This window comes from Solea solea, chromosome 8 (genome assembly GCF_958295425.1).
Source record: "Solea solea chromosome 8, fSolSol10.1, whole genome shotgun sequence".
Lineage (NCBI taxonomy): Eukaryota > Metazoa > Chordata > Actinopteri > Pleuronectiformes > Soleidae > Solea > Solea solea.
Window position 1 is genome coordinate 15,169,645 of NC_081141.1, and position 23,001 is coordinate 15,192,645.

The 23,001-nt window shown below is 39.8% G+C and overlaps 4 protein-coding genes across 6 annotated transcripts; 2 read left to right on the forward strand and 2 right to left on the reverse strand.

Moving 5' to 3' along the window:
- The first annotated feature begins 124 nt into the window (after positions 1-124).
- Positions 125-6,203, forward strand: poli (polymerase (DNA directed) iota). Its single transcript, XM_058637086.1, has 10 exons — positions 125-484; positions 1,122-1,256; positions 1,336-1,500; positions 1,667-1,813; positions 2,029-2,265; positions 2,994-3,172; positions 3,454-3,545; positions 3,682-3,815; positions 4,358-4,578; positions 5,089-6,203. Exons 1-10 carry the CDS (start codon positions 391-393, stop codon positions 5,839-5,841), a joined length of 2,157 nt encoding a protein of 718 aa, XP_058493069.1. The 5' UTR covers positions 125-390; the 3' UTR covers positions 5,842-6,203.
- A 90-nt stretch (positions 6,204-6,293) lies between these two features.
- LOC131464554 (ras-related protein Rab-27B-like) lies at positions 6,294-9,917 on the forward strand. Of its 3 annotated transcripts, XM_058637091.1 has the most exons (7): positions 6,294-6,679; positions 8,015-8,083; positions 8,233-8,405; positions 8,494-8,579; positions 8,665-8,768; positions 8,914-9,037; positions 9,463-9,917. In XM_058637091.1, the coding sequence occupies exons 3-7, from the start codon at positions 8,253-8,255 to the stop codon at positions 9,650-9,652; spliced, it is 657 nt and encodes a 218-aa protein (XP_058493074.1). In that variant the 5' UTR covers positions 6,294-6,679; positions 8,015-8,083; positions 8,233-8,252; the 3' UTR covers positions 9,653-9,917. The 3 variants fall into 3 exon arrangements, with proteins under 3 accessions (XP_058493074.1, XP_058493073.1, XP_058493075.1); XM_058637090.1 differs by having other exon boundaries at positions 6,294-8,098; XM_058637092.1 differs by lacking the exon at positions 8,015-8,083.
- A 234-nt stretch (positions 9,918-10,151) lies between these two features.
- LOC131464553 (sia-alpha-2,3-Gal-beta-1,4-GlcNAc-R:alpha 2,8-sialyltransferase-like) lies at positions 10,152-17,963 on the reverse strand. Its single transcript, XM_058637089.1, has 4 exons — positions 17,491-17,963; positions 16,454-16,576; positions 15,318-15,875; positions 10,152-13,461 (listed from the first exon to the last, which is right to left on the reverse strand). The coding sequence occupies exons 1-4, from the start codon at positions 17,646-17,648 to the stop codon at positions 13,176-13,178; spliced, it is 1,125 nt and encodes a 374-aa protein (XP_058493072.1). The 5' UTR covers positions 17,649-17,963; the 3' UTR covers positions 10,152-13,175.
- A 700-nt stretch (positions 17,964-18,663) lies between these two features.
- Positions 18,664-22,996, reverse strand: LOC131464084 (cyclin-G2-like). Its single transcript, XM_058636368.1, has 8 exons — positions 22,805-22,996; positions 22,162-22,285; positions 21,913-22,050; positions 21,478-21,728; positions 21,270-21,348; positions 21,081-21,179; positions 20,033-20,235; positions 18,664-19,802 (listed from the first exon to the last, which is right to left on the reverse strand). Exons 2-8 carry the CDS (start codon positions 22,282-22,284, stop codon positions 19,691-19,693), a joined length of 1,005 nt encoding a protein of 334 aa, XP_058492351.1. The 5' UTR covers position 22,285; positions 22,805-22,996; the 3' UTR covers positions 18,664-19,690.
- Positions 22,997-23,001: the final 5 nt, after the last annotated feature.

Here is a 23,001-nt window from a genome sequence, read left to right on the forward strand (position 1 = left end):
TTACTTTTTGTCCATCATGGTGAATTATTAATTATTCAGCCCTTTTAACACCTTGGTTGATTGAAAATAACTGTGCCGAATTATCTTTCAACAATTCCTGTTTCGTGTGTACCATTATAATTGGAGACCATTATCGGTAAACTACATTGATACTGGTGAAAACATAAAAACGGTTTGATTCTCAGGCAAGTTCTTTTTTTTACCCATGATTACTGTCTTCCTCCGCTTGTAGCAACACTTCCTCCAAACCGACAGATGTCGCTGGTGTACCAAAGTGAAGAAGGATCTGTTTTTTTTCTGCTTATGTTTTTACTGTCTTCGTGCAGTTTCCTTTTGCTAACACAACAACAGTAGTGTTATAGGTTCATAGCAAATGTGTGTTTTAATGACATGGCTAATATCGTGGATGAGATAGAGGAAGATGAAACCGAGTGGAAGGACAGTTTCGTGGACTCAGCTCCACTTAGCTCTGCTGCTGCTTCTGGTAAAGTCAACAATCAGGAAGAGAAAAAAACACATGGCTTTGTTTGTATACTGTTTACAATACCTCTGTGGATACTGTAAAGCTAATCAGCTATTTTCCCACTATTTTACACTTAACAAAAAGGATGAGTCCCTCATTCTTGAACTCACTAGAATCCTGCATTTTCAGTTTTCAAGTAGTTTGGTGTTCTGTTCTTTTATTTAGGGGTGGACAATATTATTGGAATGATATCGGTTTCAGCGGATATTGGCTTCAAAAAGTATTATCGGATATCGGCAAACACACCAAGATCTGCCAATATGACTAATGACTACAGTAGGCTAAATAAGCTGCTACCTCCTTGACTTCTAGAGCCCTCTACAACTTTTTTTTTTAACGTTTATTTATTTTGCTCAATTAAGTACATTTGTATCGGCATCTGCTGCGACATGAGTAGGCAAATATTATGTAAATTTCACTACAGAAAAGACTAAATTACCTCTGCAGGGAATAATGATATATCAGTATTGTATCGGTTATCAGCTCAAGGACTCCGGATATATATGCATGTCGGATTTCAGCAAAAAGTCCAATATCGTGCATCCCTAGTTTTCTCCTTATGTGGTGACACCAAATATAATTATCTGAAATGTGACAGCTTTTTCAGGCCCAGTCCTTGGTAGGACGCCTGGTCCAACCTCTGCACATAGAGTCATTCTGCATTTTGACCTGGACTGCTTCTATGCACAGGTGGAAATGATAAGAAATCCAGCACTGAGAGAGGTCCCTTTGGGTAAATTAATTAAAGCTAATTAAAGTTTATTTTTTAATACAGAGTACTTTAAATGTACTTATGTGTCTTATATCATCAGGTATTCAGCAGAAATACATCATAGTCACTTGTAACTATGTGGCAAGAGAGCAGGGTCTCACCAAACTGATGTCTGTGACTGATGCAAAGGAGAAGTGTCCTCAGCTGGTGCTTGTTAAGGGTGAAGACCTTACACACTACAGAGAAATGTCCTATAAAGTGACAGGTGGGCAAGACTACTACATCACATCTACAAACATAGCTGTACTCAACCATGTAATGTAACCTTGGTCTATTGCAAACTGGAGAACCATATAGATATAAAATTCAAAATCAATACACGCAATACACAGCTAACGCCATCTAATTTACCCCCTTTGTCCTCCATCCAGAGCTGTTGATGTCCTACTGTCCACTGGTAGAAAGGCTCGGATTTGATGAAAACTTTGTGGACGTCACGGAGGTGGTAGAGAAAAGGCTAAAAGAGACAACAGCGTTGAGCAGCTTATGTTTTAGAGGCCATGTCTACAATCATTCCAGTAAGTCAACGTTTGGGTCTCTGGCGTGTCGCTGAACATCTTTGCACATCTGGCTCGTGGAAACCAGGAAATTAGTTATGAAGCATACCAAGAACCTGAAATATTTGCATTGCACTCTCAGTTTCCCACTACATGAACAGTTCACTGTGTTAAAGAGTGCTATGGTTTTCACACCCACGGATCACATTAATGTCTGTTTTTCTCTTCCTGCCCAGGTGCAGATTTTAAAGCCAGCAACTCCCCAAGGCTTGCTATAGGTTCACACATTGCAGCAGAGCTGAGAGAGAACATCCACAGCAAACTGGGTCTGACTGGCTGTGCTGGCATTGCCACAAACAAGCTCCTGGCCAAACTGGTGTCTGGCACCTTCAAACCCAATCAGCAAACCACCCTGCTTTTGGAGAATGTCAGCGACATCATGGGCTGCCTGAACAGTGTCCGCAAAGTACCAGGTACAAACAGTTATGTGTAAGAATAAATGAGTTTGAAAAAGTTTAGACCACTTTTATATATTTATATTTATATGTATGTATGTATAGAGCCTGATAGCCTTCTATATAATGTCCAAAAGAGAATGCCAGTTACAGATTAATATATATGTGTATATATATATTAATCTGTAACTGGCATTCTCTTTTGGACATTATATAGAAGGCTATCAGGCTCTAGGGGCCCAAAATGCCAGGGAGACCAAGAGGTCAACATACCCCTGGGCCAGGGTGTTTGTGAACAGATCATTCATTAGCATTTCTCACTAAAGGGTTAAGCAGCTGAAAAAATTACCAACAAAAGTAACAACAAAAAGACCCAGGTGGATTTCGAAGAGCAAGAAGCTGGACACAAATATGCACAAAATTTACTTTAAAGTGATTGGAAAGTGAACAGAAAGACACAAAACACCATGGAAAGTGATTTCAGCAGAACACAAAGAAACAGATCTATCAATATAGATCAATAAGATCTATATCAAATGTAAAACAACGACAAAGATGCACAAATGATCAGAGTCAGTTGCATTGTTTTTGTCTCCTTTTTACAAGCCTGACCTTGGGGGCCCTCGTTGTCTCATAATCTGTCTATAATATTTCCAGTTAAAAGCTCTTTGTTGTCATTTTGACCCGCATCACTCTGTGTCAAGTATCCCTGCCGCTCAGTTTGTGATACCGTCATTACATCCTAGGAGTGGGCCACCAAACAGCCAAAAGACTTCAAGCCCTGGGAGTGGCCAGCATCAAGGACCTACAACTGTTCCCATTGAATGACTTGGTGAAGGAGTTTGGAGGTTCAAGTGCTGAGCGTTTGAAGAATCTGGTCATTGGCGTTGATGACTCCCCCGTCACACCTACTGGGGCCCCTCAGGTAGGCTGAGATCTCCAGGACAATAATTCTGTCCCATAACTAAAAAAAATGATGGTAGGTGATAAGGTTCAATTTTGTAGAATCTGGATACTCTGCTGTTAGGTTGTATTGTTTTATTTTATAGCTAGTGTATACTGTACCATGGCTAATTTCCTGGAAACTTACTTCACAATGTAGATGTGTATTGCTTTGATATGACCAAGAAAGGCCTACTTTCTATGAGAGTAAAATAATGAATTGTTGCTTTTAATGTGAAAATCTTTGTTTTTCCTTTGTTTCAGTCTCTGAGTGATGAAGACTCTTTCAAAAAAATGTCATCAACTAAAGAGGTTTTGGAAAAAGTTCAACAACTCTTGAGCAGTCTGGTGGAAAGGTCAGGCAGGCCAGTTTTTCCACCTCACTAAACCCTTTCATTCATTTATTATGTATTCATTTCAGTTTTCATCATCAAATATTGATATTTTATTGCTGAGCCACATAATCTAACCGTTATGGCCTGTTAAAATTAGGATGAACAAAGATGGCAGGCAACCTCAAACCTTCCGGCTCACCATTCGTCGATACTCTGCGACCAACAAGTGGTTCAGTCGTGAGAGCCGGCAGTGTCCAATTCCCAAACACATAGGACAGAAAATCGCCTCTGGTAAGCTTGTGCACTAGGAAAGACACTTTAAAGACAAATTGATTACTATTTTGTATTTTAAGAGTAACTCAGTTGAATTGAGGAGAGCTGAAGCAATTTGTTTGAATACTTTTTTTTACCCACAAAAAATGAATCAAGATGCAGTTTTGTCTGAATTCAGGCTTTATGCATTTCTCTGTGAATGGATTGCTTCTGACCGTGTTAACAGTATTTCTAAAGCACAATACCTGCTTTATAATCCAAAAAGACATGGAAATGATCTCGGATAGGGAAATTTTAGTGCAATTAAAAATGATTTCAAGTTGGCAGAAAGTAATTTACATATTTAGTGAAGCCTCTGTTATGTCTAACTTTATATCTTCAAACATTCAAATTCAGCCCCCAAAACATACATTATTTAATAAAGAGACAAGATTTTGGTTCCTAAATTTCTTTCTACATCGTCTTTGTTGGTTTGTTGTCATCATGGAGAGGGCAGTGAATGTGTCTCTTCAGTTAGGTTTAAGTGTTGTTGTTGTTGTTGTTGTTGTTGTTTTTTGAAGGCAGCAGTGATGATGCTGTGGTTCTGCTGCTCCCACTGGCCATGAAGCTCTTTCACAAGATGGTGGACAGCAATGCTTCCTTCCACCTCACACTCATTAACGTTTGCTTCAGTAACTTGCACAGCAGGGGAGCTGACATGAGCAGGAAGGGCTCGATCATGTCTTTTTTCACACAGGGCACGTCTCCCAGGAAAACACAAATCTGTTCACCACAAGTCCAGGTGAAGTAATCCTTTTGTTTTATTTATTCACACATTTCCATCAGGGTATCTGCAGTTTTATGAAGAGGCAGTGAAGTTGGTTTCTACAAAACTGCCAGGAGAATGCTAAACTAAAAATGTTGTAGGGCAGCAACTAACATTTGTTTTAATCTCTCACTTGTTTTAGTTATTGTACTGTATATCATTTAAACTGGCAAAATATCACAAACTGCTGCAGCCTACAATCTGACAATCTCTGACTTTCTAGAAACCAAGACAAGAAACTATCTAAACTCATAACTTCATGCAAAACAGATGGACATACTAATCCCAATAATATGTCCTTTCATTAAAAATAAAGCAAGTTAAAAGTGAATTTAGCATACTTTCATTGTGCTGACAGTATCCTTGTCATTTTGTTTTGCATGGTGCTTAAATGATGCCTGCAGAATGATCCCTTCCTGGAAATAAGTTCTCCGAAAACATATTCAGAAAATTATGTGTGTGCCCCATCTTTTCATGTTTCAATAGAATGATTCCTCTCAGAATGGGGATAGTCACTGCATGGATCATCAGTTCAGCCTGCAAAATGCGACAACACAACTCGGGCCACCAAAGACCATGACCACAAGAAACCCTTGCAGCTCGGAAACATTACATGGGTTCAGATGTAAACAAAGCTCCGTTGTTGTCGCAGACTCCACGCTTCAGACAGATCCTGATAACAAAAGCCACAGTGTGACACAGCAATTGCCCCCAAATTGTGATCCAGATGTTTTCACACATCTCCCTGAGGACATCCAGAAGGAACTGCTTTCTCCGGCCTACCGTCACTCTCTTCCCAGCACTTCTACCTGCTTGTCCGTACCAGGTGTAAAACCTGGTGTCCCCCAAAAAACAAAAAGCGCATCACCAAAGCCATTTACAGACTCACATGTTATTGAGGACATGAAAGACACCGTGAAGGAATCACATCCATCTTACAGTGTGACTACGTTGAATCAGCACAGGCCTTTGGCCACAAGTACATCTTTAGGAGAGACCATCAAAGAAGAAGGGAGAACGCCATTCCCCCAGTCTCTTGACTGCAAACTCCCAGGTAATGTGGACCCTGAGGTGTTTTCTGAGCTTCCCTCAGAGGTTCAAAGGGAGTTGATGTCTGAATGGAAGCAGCAGAAGCCAGCGCTAAAGGCCCCGTCGTCCAAGAAACCGGGGAGAGACAGGAGGGCTGCAGGAAAAGGCAGTCAGGCAAACAGTCTGCTGAAATATTTCAAACCCAGTTAGCGAAGCAAACTGACAAATGACTTCTGCTGTGAATAATTTATGACATGACATGTGATGTCATGACATGTGATGTCACAAGGCATGTGGCATTATGTACTGGCAGAATAAGAAGCAGCTCTTTATCAAGCAGCAGTGCAGTGAGGCTTTTTGTTCTTTGATGACACTAAAAAAAAATGAATATGGAGGAGTTCAGGTGTTCTGAATAAGTGAATAATATAACGTTTGGATAAATGTGAAAGGGAATAAAATAAAACCAAAGAAAAAGTTTGATCAGGGTTGAAACTTACCTCAGCAGACTTTCACAGAATTAGCTCAATTTATTGTAAAATAAAGATGTCACATTAATAAAGACATTAAACCAATTTTGTGAATTATTCATATGCAACTGTGTTGCCTGTAAACATGAGTGAAAGTAAATTCTTAAAGCTAAATCTTAATTGAGGACTTTTTTTCCCCCCCCTCCACTGTTTTTATATTGCTTTTAAACAATTTGTGCACCTTATTTGAGAACTTTTGTTTTACATCTGCAGGATTTACTTGCTAAGCCTGTTTGTTGGTTGGATGATTTCCAGTGAAATCCACAGAGACTCTACAATTTTTTAAAGAACTCCCCCCCCTCCCCTCCCACCCCATGAGAAATACCAGAAAAAACAAGGCCTGTAAGCACAGCCCCACTTGGTTCTCTCTGGTTTCAAACCCCTCCCAAGGATCACATGTGAAGAGGGGAATGTCTCAGGATCTACTATGTACCATCGCATCATGATAGGGATTATTTCAATTAATCGGGACGAGTTGAGCGACCTCTGAATGGGCATTGATATTTGCTGCAGGTTCACAGGTAAGGAATCTCATTTACATTTACACTATGTTTTGTTCAGGATATTTTGACTGTTCTGCATCAACTAGTTGGTATTGTAGTAAAATCAGCTTGATGATTGAATTTGGAGATGCGTTTCACCAAATATGCTGTAGGTTACATGGTTGATTGCTCAGCTTTCCCCCACTTTGCTGCCTGCAAAGAATCCCAATACTTGCACATGGGAAATGAGTTTAAATTTCAGTAACTATCACTGCTATGGCTGTAAGACGAATTAAGTCCTTAATGCGAGTTGTATTTTTAAGCTATGGAAAATAACGTAGTCTTGTTCACAATTTTCTTAAAGTTTTCTTATATAACCAAATCTGATTATCATGCTGCCTTAATGGACTTGCTCAGTGTAACCGAAGCATTGTACAGACTTGGTCTGACATGGTTGAGTGTTGAGCTGATTACTCACAGTCCTGTAAGTCAAGAAAAGAAGGACTGTCTGCCACACAGGCAAACAGTCAAAGAAAACTCTGGAAAATGCATTTGACTGCTCATGTGGAAGCCAGCTCCGGTCATGTGCTTTTTCTCTCTGATCACCACCTAATGACCAGAGAGTTATGACATCTTGCTATTCCTGTGCAGAGCGTCTGCACACAAAGACCGAAAACTAAAGCTTAGGTGAAAGAATTTCACCTTTATCTTTGTAGTGTATTCAACCAGTAGACAAGGCTGGTTTACTATCAGGCCACTGCGCACAGTCCCAAGACTCACTCTGACCTTTTCATATTAGTTCATATTTTTTTTTTTTTGGGTAATTTGATGAAGGGCAAATTTGTTGAGCTTTGCCCCACTGACGTAGAATATCAATTCTAGCATGCGGCCTTGTTCACGTAGATGGACCAAATTTCATTAAAAAAAAAAAGTTTTAATTTAGTTAATTTGTTTTTAAGCTCTGTTTTATCAAATTGCTTTAATTCTTTCCTACAAGTTGGCATTGTGAGATCTGTAATGGCATATTCATGACACTGAAGGGGAAAACAGCATGTGTCTCCTCATAATTGTGTTTCTGCTGCAATGAGTTGTCATGGATGTCCAAATTTGTCAAACCTTGACCGATACTTTGTTGGTCTTTGTAGTTTTCTTGTGCTGAATTATTACACAAATGATGCAATTACTAATTACCCTCATGTCAAAACCAGACAAAGGCAGATAGATAATGGAAACCATAATTCCCACGGATATTTTACTACTGTCTTCATGGTCAATTGGTTTGACCATGTGATTTGTGATGTTTTATTATACATCCATTGTTTAGTCTAAAGTGTAATAAACTAATGTGCTAATCTTTATTCCCCAAATCTGAAGTTAACGCATTCGACCCGCCATCTATGATCAGAGAAACAAGCAAATGCTCATGTTTGAGGGGCTACTGTAGTAAGTACTGTACAAGTGAGTTTCAGTTTAAAAATGTCAGTCATGACAATTATTGCCAATAGTTTTTTTTGTAAGGTAACAAATGTCCACCTATCATATCTGCATCTATCTAAAGCTCTGTTGTTTTGTGGACACCCGGGGGAGCACAGGTTAAGCTCTCAGCTTCGCAATGGCTGACTGGGACTATGACTATCTGATCAAGCTGCTAGCACTCGGAGACTCTGGCGTTGGAAAGACCACCTTCCTCTACAGATACACCGACAACAAATACAACCGCAAGTTCGCATCCACGGTGGGCATCGACTTCAGGGAAAAGAGAGTGGTGGGTGATGACTTGGTATCTTCTGTTGAATGTAAACTCAAAATTTTTGGAGGTGTGGTGGATTTTTATGGTTTGTGGTTTTGTTCAGGTTTACACAGGAACAGGTGCTGATGGGATGACTGAGAGGAACTTCAGAGTCCACCTTCAGCTGTGGGACACTGCCGGACAAGAAAGGTAAATCCAAAGTATATGGATTATATGGTTGGTCTATCAGTTGCTGAGATCTTTCAGTCTGGACCAAATGATGGACCTTTTTCAGGTTCCGCAGCCTCACTACAGCTTTCTTCAGAGATGCCATGGGCTTCCTGCTGATGTTTGACTTGACCAATCAGCAAAGTTTCCTCAATGTCAGGAACTGGATGAGTAAGTGTCATCTCAGCAGCCTGCTGCACTTTAAATCTTTTAGATCAATGTTTTCTCTCCTGCTGCCAAAGGAGTGAGGTGCAACGTCACCCTTTGCTCCTGCACGTCTATGTACACTGAGTGACTTACTCTGTGTTGGGTTCAGGTCAGCTACAAGCCAACGCGTACTGTGATAATCCGGATATTGTGCTGGTGGGAACGAAGGCAGACCTTCGAAATATGAGGGATGTTTACGCCAGACAGGCCAGAGATTTGGCAGATAGATATGGGTGAGGCTCTACACACAAACTCAAATTTGTATTTACAGCAGATCTTCCCAACTTGTGTGTGATGTGCCATGCCACTAAAATCTAGATCATTCTAAATAGCTTTTCCTTCGTTCTCTGACGGGCATAACAGCTAATTTACATGTGGCATTATATATTACAAATAATCTAAAATGTCATGGATTTTATTTGATGAATGCTCCAGAAATGCTGCTTATATCACCAAGTCACCACAGGGTGGTGCTTGTGAGCTGTTTTCACTTAGTCTGTGCTGATTCCTCCTCTGTACCTCCTTGGATGTGGTCCTCAATGAATGTATTGTTATCATTCAAGAAACGAATGTTAATGTAAAACTTCTTTAAACTAAGGTTTAAAGGAGCAAAAATGAGACAATTCTCTGACCCTAAAAGGTTCTTCCTCTTCCTCAGCATTCCCTACTTTGAAACAAGTGCAGTGACGGGTGCCAACGTGGACGAGGCAGTGGCCACCCTGCTGGACCTGGTGATGAAGAGGATGGAGCACAGCACATACGGAGGCCTGAGCTCTGAACCCAATGGCAAACTGCTTGTTTGTCACAAAGTGGAGGAGGCGCCTGTCAGTAGGAGCTGTGCCTGCTGATTCTGCCCACTGGCAGCTGCTCCTCTTACATCGTAGCTGAAATCAAATAGGATTCATTCTGCGGAGGCATGGTTCTCGAGATTTGAAAGGTTGTTTTTTACTCATTGCCTGTTGAGATACAACGCTCATGTTATAACAGGGTATCTGCAGGTTTTACAAAGTCTTTACAAAACTGAATTCAGGTTCCACTCCTATAGTCCTAAAACATTATAAGTCTTCATATTTCATTTACAAAGGTATATAATATAATAAATATATGTGTTTTGCTAGCTAAAAACATAAATTAACTAGAATTATGTAATCATTTTCATAGGATAACTCATAGTAATACATACATTTTCAGACCAGATTACGCAAATACGAAGCCAAATCAAGTCAAAAAAGGATTTGATGTGGCATGTAAAGGGTTGTAAACTTGGTGGACCCTGCAGAAACCCTATGTAACTACACTAAATGGTTTTGACTCACCAAAAAAGAAAATCTTAAAATGAGGCATATCAGAGAAAAATACAGTTTTCTTTTATTTGAGACATTGAGGCATTGATGAAAGGAGTATGCAGGCACATTATGTATTTATTACCATGGAGTATAATCTCAAAACATTTAAGACATTTTACATTTCTCATATGAACGCTTGTTGTTAGACCAACCAAAGTTCTCATATTCCCTTATATGATTTATACATAAGGACTTTTATACAACATGTACATAAGCAGCCTAGCTTTTCTATGCATTATGGAATTAAGTTGCCATGCAGATCGAACATATGTATCTATGAAAATGTCAACGGGTTTGTCGGGAAACGAGTCATGTGTTCTTTAGAAATAAAGATCATTACTGTACAGTTTATATCTCTCTGCCCGGTCATTTTAAACGTTACAAACAAACAGCGTTGCTGTTATTCTGACTGGAATCACAATCATCACAAACTGTGTTAGCGTCATTGGCATTCTAACGCATTCTACATACTGATTTGAAAATAAGGAGAAACCTTTTTGGAGGAAAATTCTCAGCATTCACTTTGGCAGCAGAGGACATTCATGACGTTTGGAGTGTTGCTGTGCCGCAAAATTTAAAATGTGACATTTTCCCTCTACTTGATACTAGTTGTTCAAACACAATGTCTTTGGTGTACCTACAAAACATTCCAAATAAAGGGAATAAAATATCTACGACACCAACTAAATGACTTCCATTTAGCCGTTCGGATGAGACGCAAGTGTCCACTATCTGAAAGTTCATCTTGCTTAAAGAGACAGACAAAAAAGACCTTTGTGTGGGACACGATGGCAAGCAAATGCCTGCCACGCTGAATCTGGATGAGCACGAAAGCACACACACCGACTGAGTGTGAATGACTGCATTTCTCTGTGTATTAACGCTCAGCCTAAGCCAAAATGTGTAACAAGAACGAAGCACATGTTGCAAAGCCATGAGATGATCATGTGGCCAGCTTTTTCTGTCTGGTCCTCAACCCCATTAAAACACCCAGTCTGGCATGAAGGGGCGGACTGTTTCTGAGCCCGTGATTATCTACATTTATAGAAAAATAAAGCTTGTTCATTCGTAAAGTTGATCAGTAGAGGTTTGGTCCCATGTAGAGTATCGCAGTAGGTTTCTTTTTTTAGGCTTCAAACGTTCATCATACAAAGACACTGGTGATATTTGAATACACCATCAGGAATAGAAACAATAGCAAATAACTCAATTTTTACCCCCAAAACAAGCTTCAAAAAGGTTGTATAAAACTAGCCAAAAAGATTTGTTAGTGCCTCACATGCAATGTAATTTCAGTGGTTCATGTTTCTTACACAAGATGCAATAAGTGAAAATGCATTCATTTTTACTCCGTCTTATATTGGCATTCTTCCCAAGTCAAAAGCTCAATAATACATAGTGTATTGCTGTCATTGAAATAGTGATAAACTACATCCAAAATGTTGTGTTTCATGACATTTTAAGCCACATTAGCGCGTTGGTTCAGGTCACAGGTCGGCTGCTACTCTCAAACTACACATTCTTTTCATTATTTTTGGTCTGAAATACAAAACTGAGTCGTTACGTCTTTGTCACAATAAAGGCAAATACACGTATCGGTTTGCTTGTGAGAGTTATTTGAGAAAATCTATTCAGTGGCTGGTTTAGATTAACTTAACGCAAAGACGGGGACAACTTGATACCCCCTTTAAAAAGTGTTTTATTTTATGTGTTATTAGTTTCTATGTCTTTAGTTCTTGGTATATAAAACAGTGCCTGCTATAGAAGAACACTCAGAGAGTACACCATCTCTTTATCAAAGCAGTCTAGATCCCAGCCTGACAAACAGGTCTAAAAAAAGTGTAAAAATATAATTTTGTGTTTTTAGGACAACTGCAACTAGTCCCTAAAGTCTTGTCACTGTCAAATTTGAGTTGTAAATAGATTTAGTAACATACAAGTTTGACTAACGAGAGTTAATTGTTCAGGAAACGTTATTCAAAAGAATTAGGAATGGATTTATGCATTTAAATGTCCTATTGGCTATGAAGATTGTATAGATCAGTGTGTACGTCCTGATAAATGGCATTGTGGATTCTTCAAAGGTTGTCAATTGTTTTAAAAATCAAAGCTGTGTGATTTCTATGTAACCACTAGTGGGGCTATCGTTTCGTTGTTTTTTTTGTTAGACGATATTTAAAATCCCTAAAAAAATGATGTAATCACAAATATGTGGAGGCTAATACCACTTTTTTTTTTAAATTATGTTTTGTAATAACAACTATAGTTTTTTGGAATGTTGATTATTACTGAAAGAAAACTGGTTTGGAACATCACAATGTCTACATAGAATATAAGTGTATGTGTACATGTCTTTCTAGAAAGGATCAATTTAGACCATAGATAAACTTCGGGGATGATAAGGGTTAGGTGAAGGGTTTGGCTGAGTGGGATAGGAAATGCATTTTGTCCTCACAAATATACAACGACAGTAATGTGCACGTGTGTTTGTGTGTAGTCTTGTAAACAAACACCGTCTTCACACCTTGTTTTGGGGAAAAGGCGTGAAAACAGGAACTGCAGCTCTCTGAGACATTGAATCTGACTAGAAAAAACACTGATCTAACTCCTTCCCTGAGATTAGGCAGTGATTTCAGTGTATTGATTTTCAGAATCCGTATAACTGTTGTAAAAGTCGATTAATCAATCACTACAGGCGTGGAAGATTTGACTGGTTCTGTTTTTTACAACTAAACCCCCTACAGACTCCAGTTAAAATAAACATCTGTTTAGTTTGACTTGTTAAGTTACAGCCGTGCAAAAGAAAAAAGAAAAGGAAGCAAGTGAGCAGCGATAAAAAAAAAAATCTAATCCTAATCCTGTGTGAGTCGGGCATTGTCATGTGACACTGCAGCGTGGTGTGAGTGTGTGTTTGTAGAATGCGGGTGTCATAAACACATATCATGCAATGTGGGACTCAACATAGGTTTCCAACTGAGCTGATGTATCTGCGTCATGGCCACTGGAGTCCAACACTATATCATGTCTAAGCAGTGCAGTGTGTTAGACTGAGTTTGGTCACGCCTTCCCTGTGCAACTTGTAGAGCAGCTTGAACTCGCTGGGTAGCTGGTGGGTCTCCTGCCACTTGGTGGTGAATTTGGTCCCTTTCTTGTCATAGTAGTGGTAGGGCAGGTCTTTGCCTGTGTTAGGGTCCCAGCCGAAGGGCCAGAAGCCGTAGAGATGGATCTCGTCACACATGGCGTACGCCAGCGTGTACGTGAGGATTCCAGTGCTGAGACGTTTTGGAGAGAGGTTCTTAGTCTTCCAGTATCTGTAAAGAAATCACCAGTTAGTTGAGCAGTGAGGGGATGTGGAGACCTGCTAACTGTTGTTACATTGCTATCATAGACTATATGACAAAGCATTTGTCTGCAACACGTGGCAACAATTCATCATATCACCCATAAGAAACTTGTTATGACCCCAGGCTCGTGACGGCTTCTTCCTTGTGTGTATGTGTCTGCATGTGAGTGTGAATGACGTGTGTGATCCTGGGAGCCGATTGGTCCTCCACAGGAGGTTCTAGTTCAAGAGGCCTGATCATCCCAGCTACAGTGGACTTCCTTGTACCACTCACACCCAGACTGTGTTAGTGTTGTAGTTATATTTTGAGCACCTGGAAAGGTGTCACAACCCGTGCCACTTTATTATTTTGCCTTTCTTACTTTTTTCTTGAGTTCCTGTTTTGAACCCAGGAGATTGGCCCGTGTCATGTTGAGGTTTTCGAAACAGGAGTTCATAGATGTCACCTGCAACTAGGCTCCTATTAGACGATGCCAGCTGTCAACCATTTTCCCTTATAGTGGCAACATAATTTACCAAAGTGACTGTTGTAAAGTAGCGATTGAGACATTAACTCCTCAGGAAAAAGTGTAATGACGGCGGTAAGTAGGATTAGTTTCAGAGTCACATCCTGGAGGCTCTTTAATATCAAATTAAATGTTAGCTTTATGACAGTTGCATTAGTTTCCTTAGATTAAGTTCATCTGTAAAATTGAGACACCCTGAATGTGAACGTGCAAAACAGAGGGTTAGAACTAAGTGGCAGGGGCTGGGGTGGAATGAAATCAAGCCTTAAGCTTATCACAATGCTGGAGTTGCAGTAGCTTTCCAATTTGACATGTATGTGAAATATTGAGAGACTGATCTGATCCTCTGTTTTTAACCCTAACACATGTGATTAACTAATTTAATAGAACAACGACTCTATCTACAATGGCGCAGTCCTAAAGCAGGTTTCTAACCTTATTCCCAGAACAACATTGTAATCTTCTCTGTTTTACCATTTTATGTAATCAAGTAAAACTGCTCTGATCAATATATGTATAATAACAATTCTGTTATGTGTTGTGTTGACATAAAATGGGTGATTTGATTTGTAGTGACAGACACACAGATAACTAGAATCGCACTCAGTCAAACAGCTACCTCCACCAAGGCCCAACAGTCCCCCTAAATTAATCAAGATCCTCATCAAAATTTAATGTGTTCTTCTTTGGCCATCCCCCCCCCCCCACACACACACACTGCTTTTTTTCCCATAATCGTGCTAACATACAAACCAAAAGACAGACAATGATGAAAACATGACCTTCCTTAAAGTCATCACTCACTACTCGCAAAGCTGTTACGCTTCCCTCCATCAGTCGCGATGTGTGTCTCCACAGACACAAAGACAAAACACGGCTATACTGAGAAACACAGAAAGAGCCGTGTGGAGCTGAGGGGATTAATCAGGATTGTGTGAACTCATTTGACAACTTACACACTACATCTTCAAACACTACAGTGTCTTTGTTTATAAATGACGCATGTAAACTACTACAATTGCTGAAGGCTACAGTGTCCTCAAGAATACTGCAGTCACAGCCAATGTGTCCTGTTAAAGGGGAGTTTGGCTGGTGCCAATCCCAGTTGACATAGTGTGAAAGGCGGGGTGGACCCTGGACAGGTCGCCAGTCCATCACAGGGTCACATAGAGACAAACACACCATCCACTCTCACAGTCACCCCAAATCTGCATGCTTTTGAACTGTGGGAGGAAAACCTTGAGATACCAGTATATATTCGATTCAGTGCTATACAATTAAATAGTTTTGCTTTTGATCATAAGATCAACTCTCTTACTTGTTGACATCGTGCATGATGTTTCCTGGCCAGGCCAGCTTGACCTTCAGCTGGCCCTTGTGCTCCACAAAGAAGTCCACTAGGGTCCTGGTCACCGTGGCTGAGGTATGCAGGAAAAAGGCAGGGATCCACAGGATGGCTTCCTCCAGCTTCTTCAGGTTGAGGAAAAAATTATTCCTGTCTTGTATGGTGAGTAGGTTGTTGTAGTACCTCTCCAGAATGCTTGGGTTAAAGGTGGTCAGGTTGGTCTTCCTGCCCACATCTTTGGAGTAGACATCTGTGGGGGCAAAGTTGCAGCGAAAGACAAAGTCGGCCTGGTCAATTTCTGGGCCACAGTGGCTGCCCGTCAGGATGCCGCTGTTTCCCACCACAGCACACACACTGTAGTGTTTGTTGCGGATAGGAGAGACGTCTGGGAGCAGGGACTTGAAGTTGTTGCTGATGGAGAAGACATACTTGTGGCTGGAGTAGTCAAAGTGCATCAGCTGTCCAACGCGTACACTGTTCTTTATTAGGGAGAAATTGTTGGCAATGTCGATGTAATTGAAAATGTCTTTCCTGAAAAAAGAAAAACAAACGGTTATAATGTTAAAGGGCAACTATAGCTGCAAACAAGCTGTGAAATTTAAACCATTTCTTTATTTAATTTACTAGTTTTATTATTTTTTAACACATAAGTAAACACATTTCTCCCATTTCTCTGGACAGTGATCTTTTATTTTATGAGTCAACTGTGTATTTCATTCACAATTTCCAGCCACTCCTCTTGTTTTTTTTGCAGGCTACTAATAAGATTTCTAGTAAATATCTGTCTTCTTTTAAAATAATATCTCCTGTCGTATTACTAAAGTACACTGTCATTACAGGATCTAGGGATATAATAGCCCAGAAGTTTTACAATAACCAAGTAAACATTGCTCCTGTACAGCAGTGGAGCAGTGGGCATCTGCATACATGGTGATTGGATGCATAGTGAAAGCTGAATTGACTGATGTGAGAAGCAGAAGCTGTTTAAAATCACACCATGATTCACTGTATCCTGCTTTGGCAGAGCAAACACAACCTGTTTTGAAAGCAAGATGAACAATATTCAAGAGTAGTACATTTGATATGAGTTAAGAGTTTGAGTCTCTTGCCTGTGCTGATAAAAAGCAGTCTTGTTGAACTTCCATTTGGACGCTTTTCCTTGAAGCTCTTCGTTTAGGGCGGTGGTTAAAGGGATGAAGGACGGGTCCAGAAAATTCATAGCAAACTGAGACCTGTAAAAGACAATAAGTTCCAATTTGAGAGACACACATACTGGATGAACATATGGAAAATAAAATCATCACCATCCACAGTATAGTAACAGACAATTAACAAGTCACGAGTCAAAAGTAAAATTAGTAGCATCACAGTGTAGGGAAAAAAGCTGTGGCAACCGGCATCAAAATCTACTTAAATATTTTCTGTCATTGTTTATAAACTGGCCACACAGGTAAAAATCTAAAATCAAAAGGACCAGTACTAGTATTCACTTCTACTACTTGGGAACAAGAACTAATATGACATGTAAAAATGTTTTAATTCTAAAAAGCAATGGTGAGAAATGTCCTTTGCTGCATTCACCTAAAGCTGTTTTTGTCCTGACTGAAGACAGATATTGGAAAAACATATTTGGCCTATTTGGTCATAACGTACTAAAAAAGATGCAAATTAATTAATTAAATAATTGTTTTCCCTTTAAATTACAAAAACTGTTAATATTCAAGTTAAGGACAGGTTCATGAGTACTGCAGTAAATGTACTTAGTTACTTTCTATTGTCTGTCTTCTAACTACTGTCTGTTGGACCTCAGAAACTAGGGATGATGGTGATCATGATGGTGATGGTGGTGATGGTGGTGATGGCGGTGGTGTCTTCACAATACAGACACTGTTGTATATGACATGATATATGAATGAAATGACATCTCTTTACACAAGCCTAGATAATCCATACTAAACAGTGCAGGCCCTAGAGGTCCACATCTTCACCAGCAGCACCTTGGACAGCTCAGAAAGCTCGTGGACACCTTCTTTTTAAGAGAAGTGATGCTGTGATGTGCATCTCACCAACTCCCTGCAAAATTCACTAGGAAAGCCTAAGAAGAAAAAAAAATTAATTAAAAATAACAATTAAAAAGATCACTCACCGAAATCCTGCATGGAACATAATCCTCGGGCCTCCCATGTAGTATTTGTTGGAGGTGAAGAGGCTGTCTTTTCTCAGAGAGACATAGCTGATGAGCGACAGGATGAGCACAGCGACGGACAGAATGATCAAACCCAGAGCCTTGGCGACGCGGACCATCTTGGGAGCGTTTTCATTCCCTGTATGAAGCTGCAGCAGCGAGGCGTTGGCCTATGTTTTCATCACACAACTACCGCTACTGCCGATGGTGGTAGTGATGTCTGCCCACACCAAGACACAGACTGGCGCTCATATGATGGTGAAAAATGGACGACTGGTGGTTTTCGGCTGCATGGTGAAGATGCAGCGGCTCGGCCCTCTCCAATTCCTCCGCCTGCTCAGACCCCAGCCTCCTGACTCTCTCTCCCCCTCTGCTGTTGCTGCTGCTGCTGCTGCCTCTCCACCACTCCTCCTCACGGTGCGACCCCCCTCACGCGGTGAGAATCTCATCCTATATTTTATTTATACTGTGTATATATATATATATATACTTTAACTTGTATAGTAGTAGTCAGTTTAGACAAGACAGTTCTGAGTCAGCAATGACGTGTTTATATAGTAGAACTACAACTACATAGTTCGATCACATACAGTATTCCTCTCCCTCCTCAGTGTATTTCAAGATTTAAAAATAAATAAATAAATAAATAATATTATATCAAAGTTGTACTGTCCAGGTGCAAGCAACAATTCATTTCACCTAACAATTTATTTTATTTGATGAATTATTGTTTGTTTTGTCTGTTCAAAGTGCAAGAAAACAGTGAAAAGACCATGAATCCAGTGGTAGCTCAAAGTGCTTCATTTCTTTGTCTGACCCTCAGTCAGTCAAATGTTCCTGTTGCCTGCAATTCCATAATTACAGAGGAAATGGCCCCCTGAAAAAGCTTTACGACCATCCTAGCCCTCTGCTGCCTGACAATCAATTCATTTAATCTCCAGGGAGATTGGCAGTTATTCAGAGGAGCCCATGGCTGCTGACTGTCATCTTTGTTAACTGAGCTCATGTTTTCTGTTCTGCTGTTAGCAGAATTATTTAAAAAAAAACAAAAAAACAACAACATGGAATTCTCTGCTGACCTTGGTGATAAAGCAGAACATTTAAAATAAATACATCAATTAAACAATTCATAAATGGCAGATATTGGATTGGTTTATTTCAAACCTTTTCACATTGAATCCAAGTAAAACATTCAAAAAACATAATTTTTTTTTATCTTCTCTTTTACATGTTATGTACATTTTTTTGAACTTTTTTTTTTTAGCTTATCTTGGTAAATATGGACATTCATTCATAAGCACATATTTCAATGTTTCCATGCATATAGAGTCAGTTATTATAACACTGAAATGTCATATGTCACATTAGTATTGTGTATATAAATGCATGTAAATAAACCCTTTCAGAGTATGTTATAGTATGTATATTGGCAGTGAGTATAAAAAAACTGTCATTTTTTGTTTTTAAATGACTGGTGATGTGCTAGTGTGAGAGCTGGTATTTAACGGTGAGTGTATGTCATGAATGACATCTTTCCTCTTTGTGCTTCACTTTTTTCCCGGAATGTGTCGAGTCTGGACACAAACAAATTTAAGATGTGTTGACATTAAGCTGCCAAGATATTGCACATTTCCATTTTGCATTATTAGGATACGCTCTTTCATAAAAACAAACAAACAAACAAAAGAAATTAAACTAAATCAACACAGACACAACCTTTCACACATATTTCATATATGACAAATGAAAGTAACAACTTGACATCAGCAACGATTCAGGTCATGAGCTGCCTTCGAATAGAGTCTGTGAGCTTGTGGTCATGTTGTGGGAAGGTGTGCGTGCTTCGTATTCAGGTGGTTAAGTCGTGAGACTACCGGCTAGAAGGCAATGTCTAATAGCCACAGAGGAAAAATTGTGGAAACAAATCAATATGACTATAATAGTACATTATTTTCCTTTAAACAGAAAATCCAATAAAACAAAGAACTTTCACGGCCTCTGCCATTACGAAAACTGGTGACAATCATGTCACAACTCGTGAAAATTCAGAGCTATGATGTTGTTCAATGTCATTGAACATTCTTTTAGACCAGGTACACACAACCACATTTGAAGGCAGCAACAAACACATCACACACCAGCACTACTGCACACTAAGGACTCATTTTCTACATTTGGGAAAGTTGGAGGGGAAGAAGGCTCCTTCGCCATCACTTCCTGGGGAGCCACAGGGGCTGTCTTCTCCACAGCTCATGTCCCCGCAGGAGTCCTCACTACAAGAGGAAGAGGACAATCAGACTCAATCACACATACACGTACAGAGTAAATACACACACTGACCACAGAAGAGCACCCTGTTCATTTTAATCTTGACTATATTAGTATTAAATATCTTAATATTCTGATAACAAGAAACCGAAAAACAAAATTAGACCTGCAATTAGAACCTATCCCTAATTGTAAAAAGTTGGAGACAATATAAAGAAAAAACTGCACTATTTACCTTTCACTCTCATCCCAGCTTCCCTCAGGAATAGTTGGCAGACCAGGCACACTGAAGTGATTGGCCTGCAGATTCTGGGCTGTTCTCCTTGACACAATCCAAACCAGCTTTTTGTTGTCTGGTTTGTTGCATTCGCTTGAATGGTACTCGCTCATGCACTCGGCAACAAGTTCCTTCCAGTGGTGCAACTCACTGTCATTGATCTACGAAGACAACAAACAGAAAACATTTGAGAAGAAGCAGATTTAAACAGTCCCAAGATATGCCGTAATGTGCATGTGGTCAGGCGGTGAAACTGACATGCCACATTACATAACCTAAACGCAAATATTTCTGATAGAAAACAGAGACAGCGTATAAATGCTACAACCAGAGAAGTAAACAAGAAGAGCTTAACGATATCAAACACATGTGAGACTCAAATTCTAAAATCATGAAATCTGATAATTGTGAACACCCAAGTTTAGAGAAACATAAAATGTCTTGATGGTTATTAATCAAAAATATTAAAAATCTATTAATACTAATATCACTGAATTCCCTGGGCTCTCTCATCACTGAATTTGATACACAAGCCTCAGTGTAATGATGGATGTATATGTATGTTGTGTACTATGTGGACTGTTCCACTGCACTTTTCTTCTGTGTCCTTTTTGTGTCCCTCAATGTTCTGCACATTGCCCTTGAATTGCCCCTCTGGGATAAATTAAGTTTTCTGAATCTGATTTTTATTCCTTCCAATACCAACGTCGGTCCAGTACAGACTTTTACCTCTTTCATACTGCGTAGCTATTAATAAGACATTTGTGTTACATGCATTTTCCACTTAGCTGTTACCAACAATTTAACAAACATAATGCTCCAACTGCATGGCAAATGTGCAGCTTACTCACATACTGGTCCCTTTAAACCATGTTGCCTGTGTTTAATAAAACATTACCTCATATTTTAGGTTTACAGATCATATCAGGTTTTACTTTTTAAATTTATCCTATATTTCCAGAGCTTTTAGTATCCTACATTCCTAACAGCCGTACACCTCTTCTACCTTTAGATGTCTTTGGAATTGCTGGACAATCTTCAGTGGGGTGATGGGTCGCAGGACTTCAAACTCCTGAGCAATGAGCGAGAGTGCCAGCACAGATGGCTGTGAAAGGAAACAGTTGACTAATAAGCATCGAGACACAAAATGAATGCTTCTATGCGAAGGAATGTATCATCTGGGAACGAGTCTTACTTTTGCTTTCGAGAAAACAAGCCGGCATAAACAGGCTTTAAGCTGGGCTTCCAGTCTCCCAATGCTTGGAATCTCCTCCCTTAAAATATAGGGGGAATCCTTAAGTGATCTTCAGTACAAACCCTCTGAAGCAGAATCTATTTGACCAACTCCAGGCAAACTGAAATAATGCATAAGCAATAACAACAAAGTAGTAAGTGAATATTACCTTCCAGCCGACAGGGATGTGAAGGCTGAGTAGTAGAGGTGAAGAAATGTGAAGGCTGTCACTGCTTTGGTCTCTACACGGAGCTTCTCTGAGATGATCTTCTCCATACGACACAGGTCTGACACCGTGAACTTGCTTTGGCTGATGCGAATAAGTTCATGCATGGGTGAGACATTGCTCTCTTGCTCGACCATTTTGGAAGCAATGTGAAGACAGCAGACTCCAATACAGGGCAAATGTTTGGGCTGCACCTACCACAATAAACACAGCAGTGATAAGTGTGACTCAACGCCTCATGATTCAAGGTCAAGCAACGTTGTTGTCACATTGGTGATGGGAACGTGATACACAGCATGCATAGGCGCTCTCTAGGTTTACAAGGCAAAGCAATAACAATAAGAAATGTAACACTTAAATATATTGTTACAGTCTAACCTTCATAATGGCGAGGAATCTGTCAAGCAAACTGACAGCTTGGACAAAAGTTTGGGCGCTGTATCCAAAGAAGCTGGTCAGGCCCCACAGTTCCTCCACTTTGGTGTCTCTGCATTTTGCAGATACTCCACCATGGTTCTGAAAATGGAGCATTGCTTAAATGATCTCATATCAGCAAGTGGATATAGCACACATTTCTAAAGCAAACCTTAAGACAGACAAAAATGGAAAAGTGGGTCAGTGGGTTACCTCTGTAGATGCAGACTCCATCAGCTTCAGCCCGGTCACTCTGGGTGCAAAGTTGTACTCTTTTGCACAACATGACTTCAGCTCTTTCAAGAGCAAGCTGTCAATAGCTTGATGGTCCCTCATCCTGAAAAACAACATATTTCAATGGTTACACACAGCAATCCAGGATATAATCCATAAGAAAAACTGCGTCCCTGCCTTATAAATATGGTCTTTTAAATACGCCCACTGGGTGTCACGTTTAGTTAGATCACCTCCAAACCACGCCCCCCTGAGAGCTGATTCTCGACAACAAATATATATTATAATACATATATTATATATAATAATGATAAAGATCATTTGAGTAAATATGATGACAAAACACAGTTTAACACAAACACCATCCAATATAATGTTGACAACACGGTATTTACGCATGTATGCTGAAAAACAGAATGTGGGTCAACTAATCACTCATAGCAGAGGAAACTGAAACACATTTCAGATTTGGTTCAATTTTTAGCCACACATATAATCTTCATAATTAATCCAGCTGTAAAAAAAATCTGAAAAACGGACAGAATGACCAAAAGCTGGAGGATTGATCAAAACAAATCGATGCTGGCTATCATAGCTAGCCTGCTAACGTAAATCAACAAACCTTGTCGGGGAGCAGCGGACGTGCAGGACAAAATAGAGCGCTGCAACTTATTTTCACTTCTCAGTCCTCCATGTTTCGATTCAATTCTAGTCGATGAGTATGACTAGAAGTGGGGATGCTAAAAAAAACTATATATCCCCGGCTGAAAAACAAGGGGGTCCGCCCTGGATAATCAAACAACCGTTAACTCTATTGTA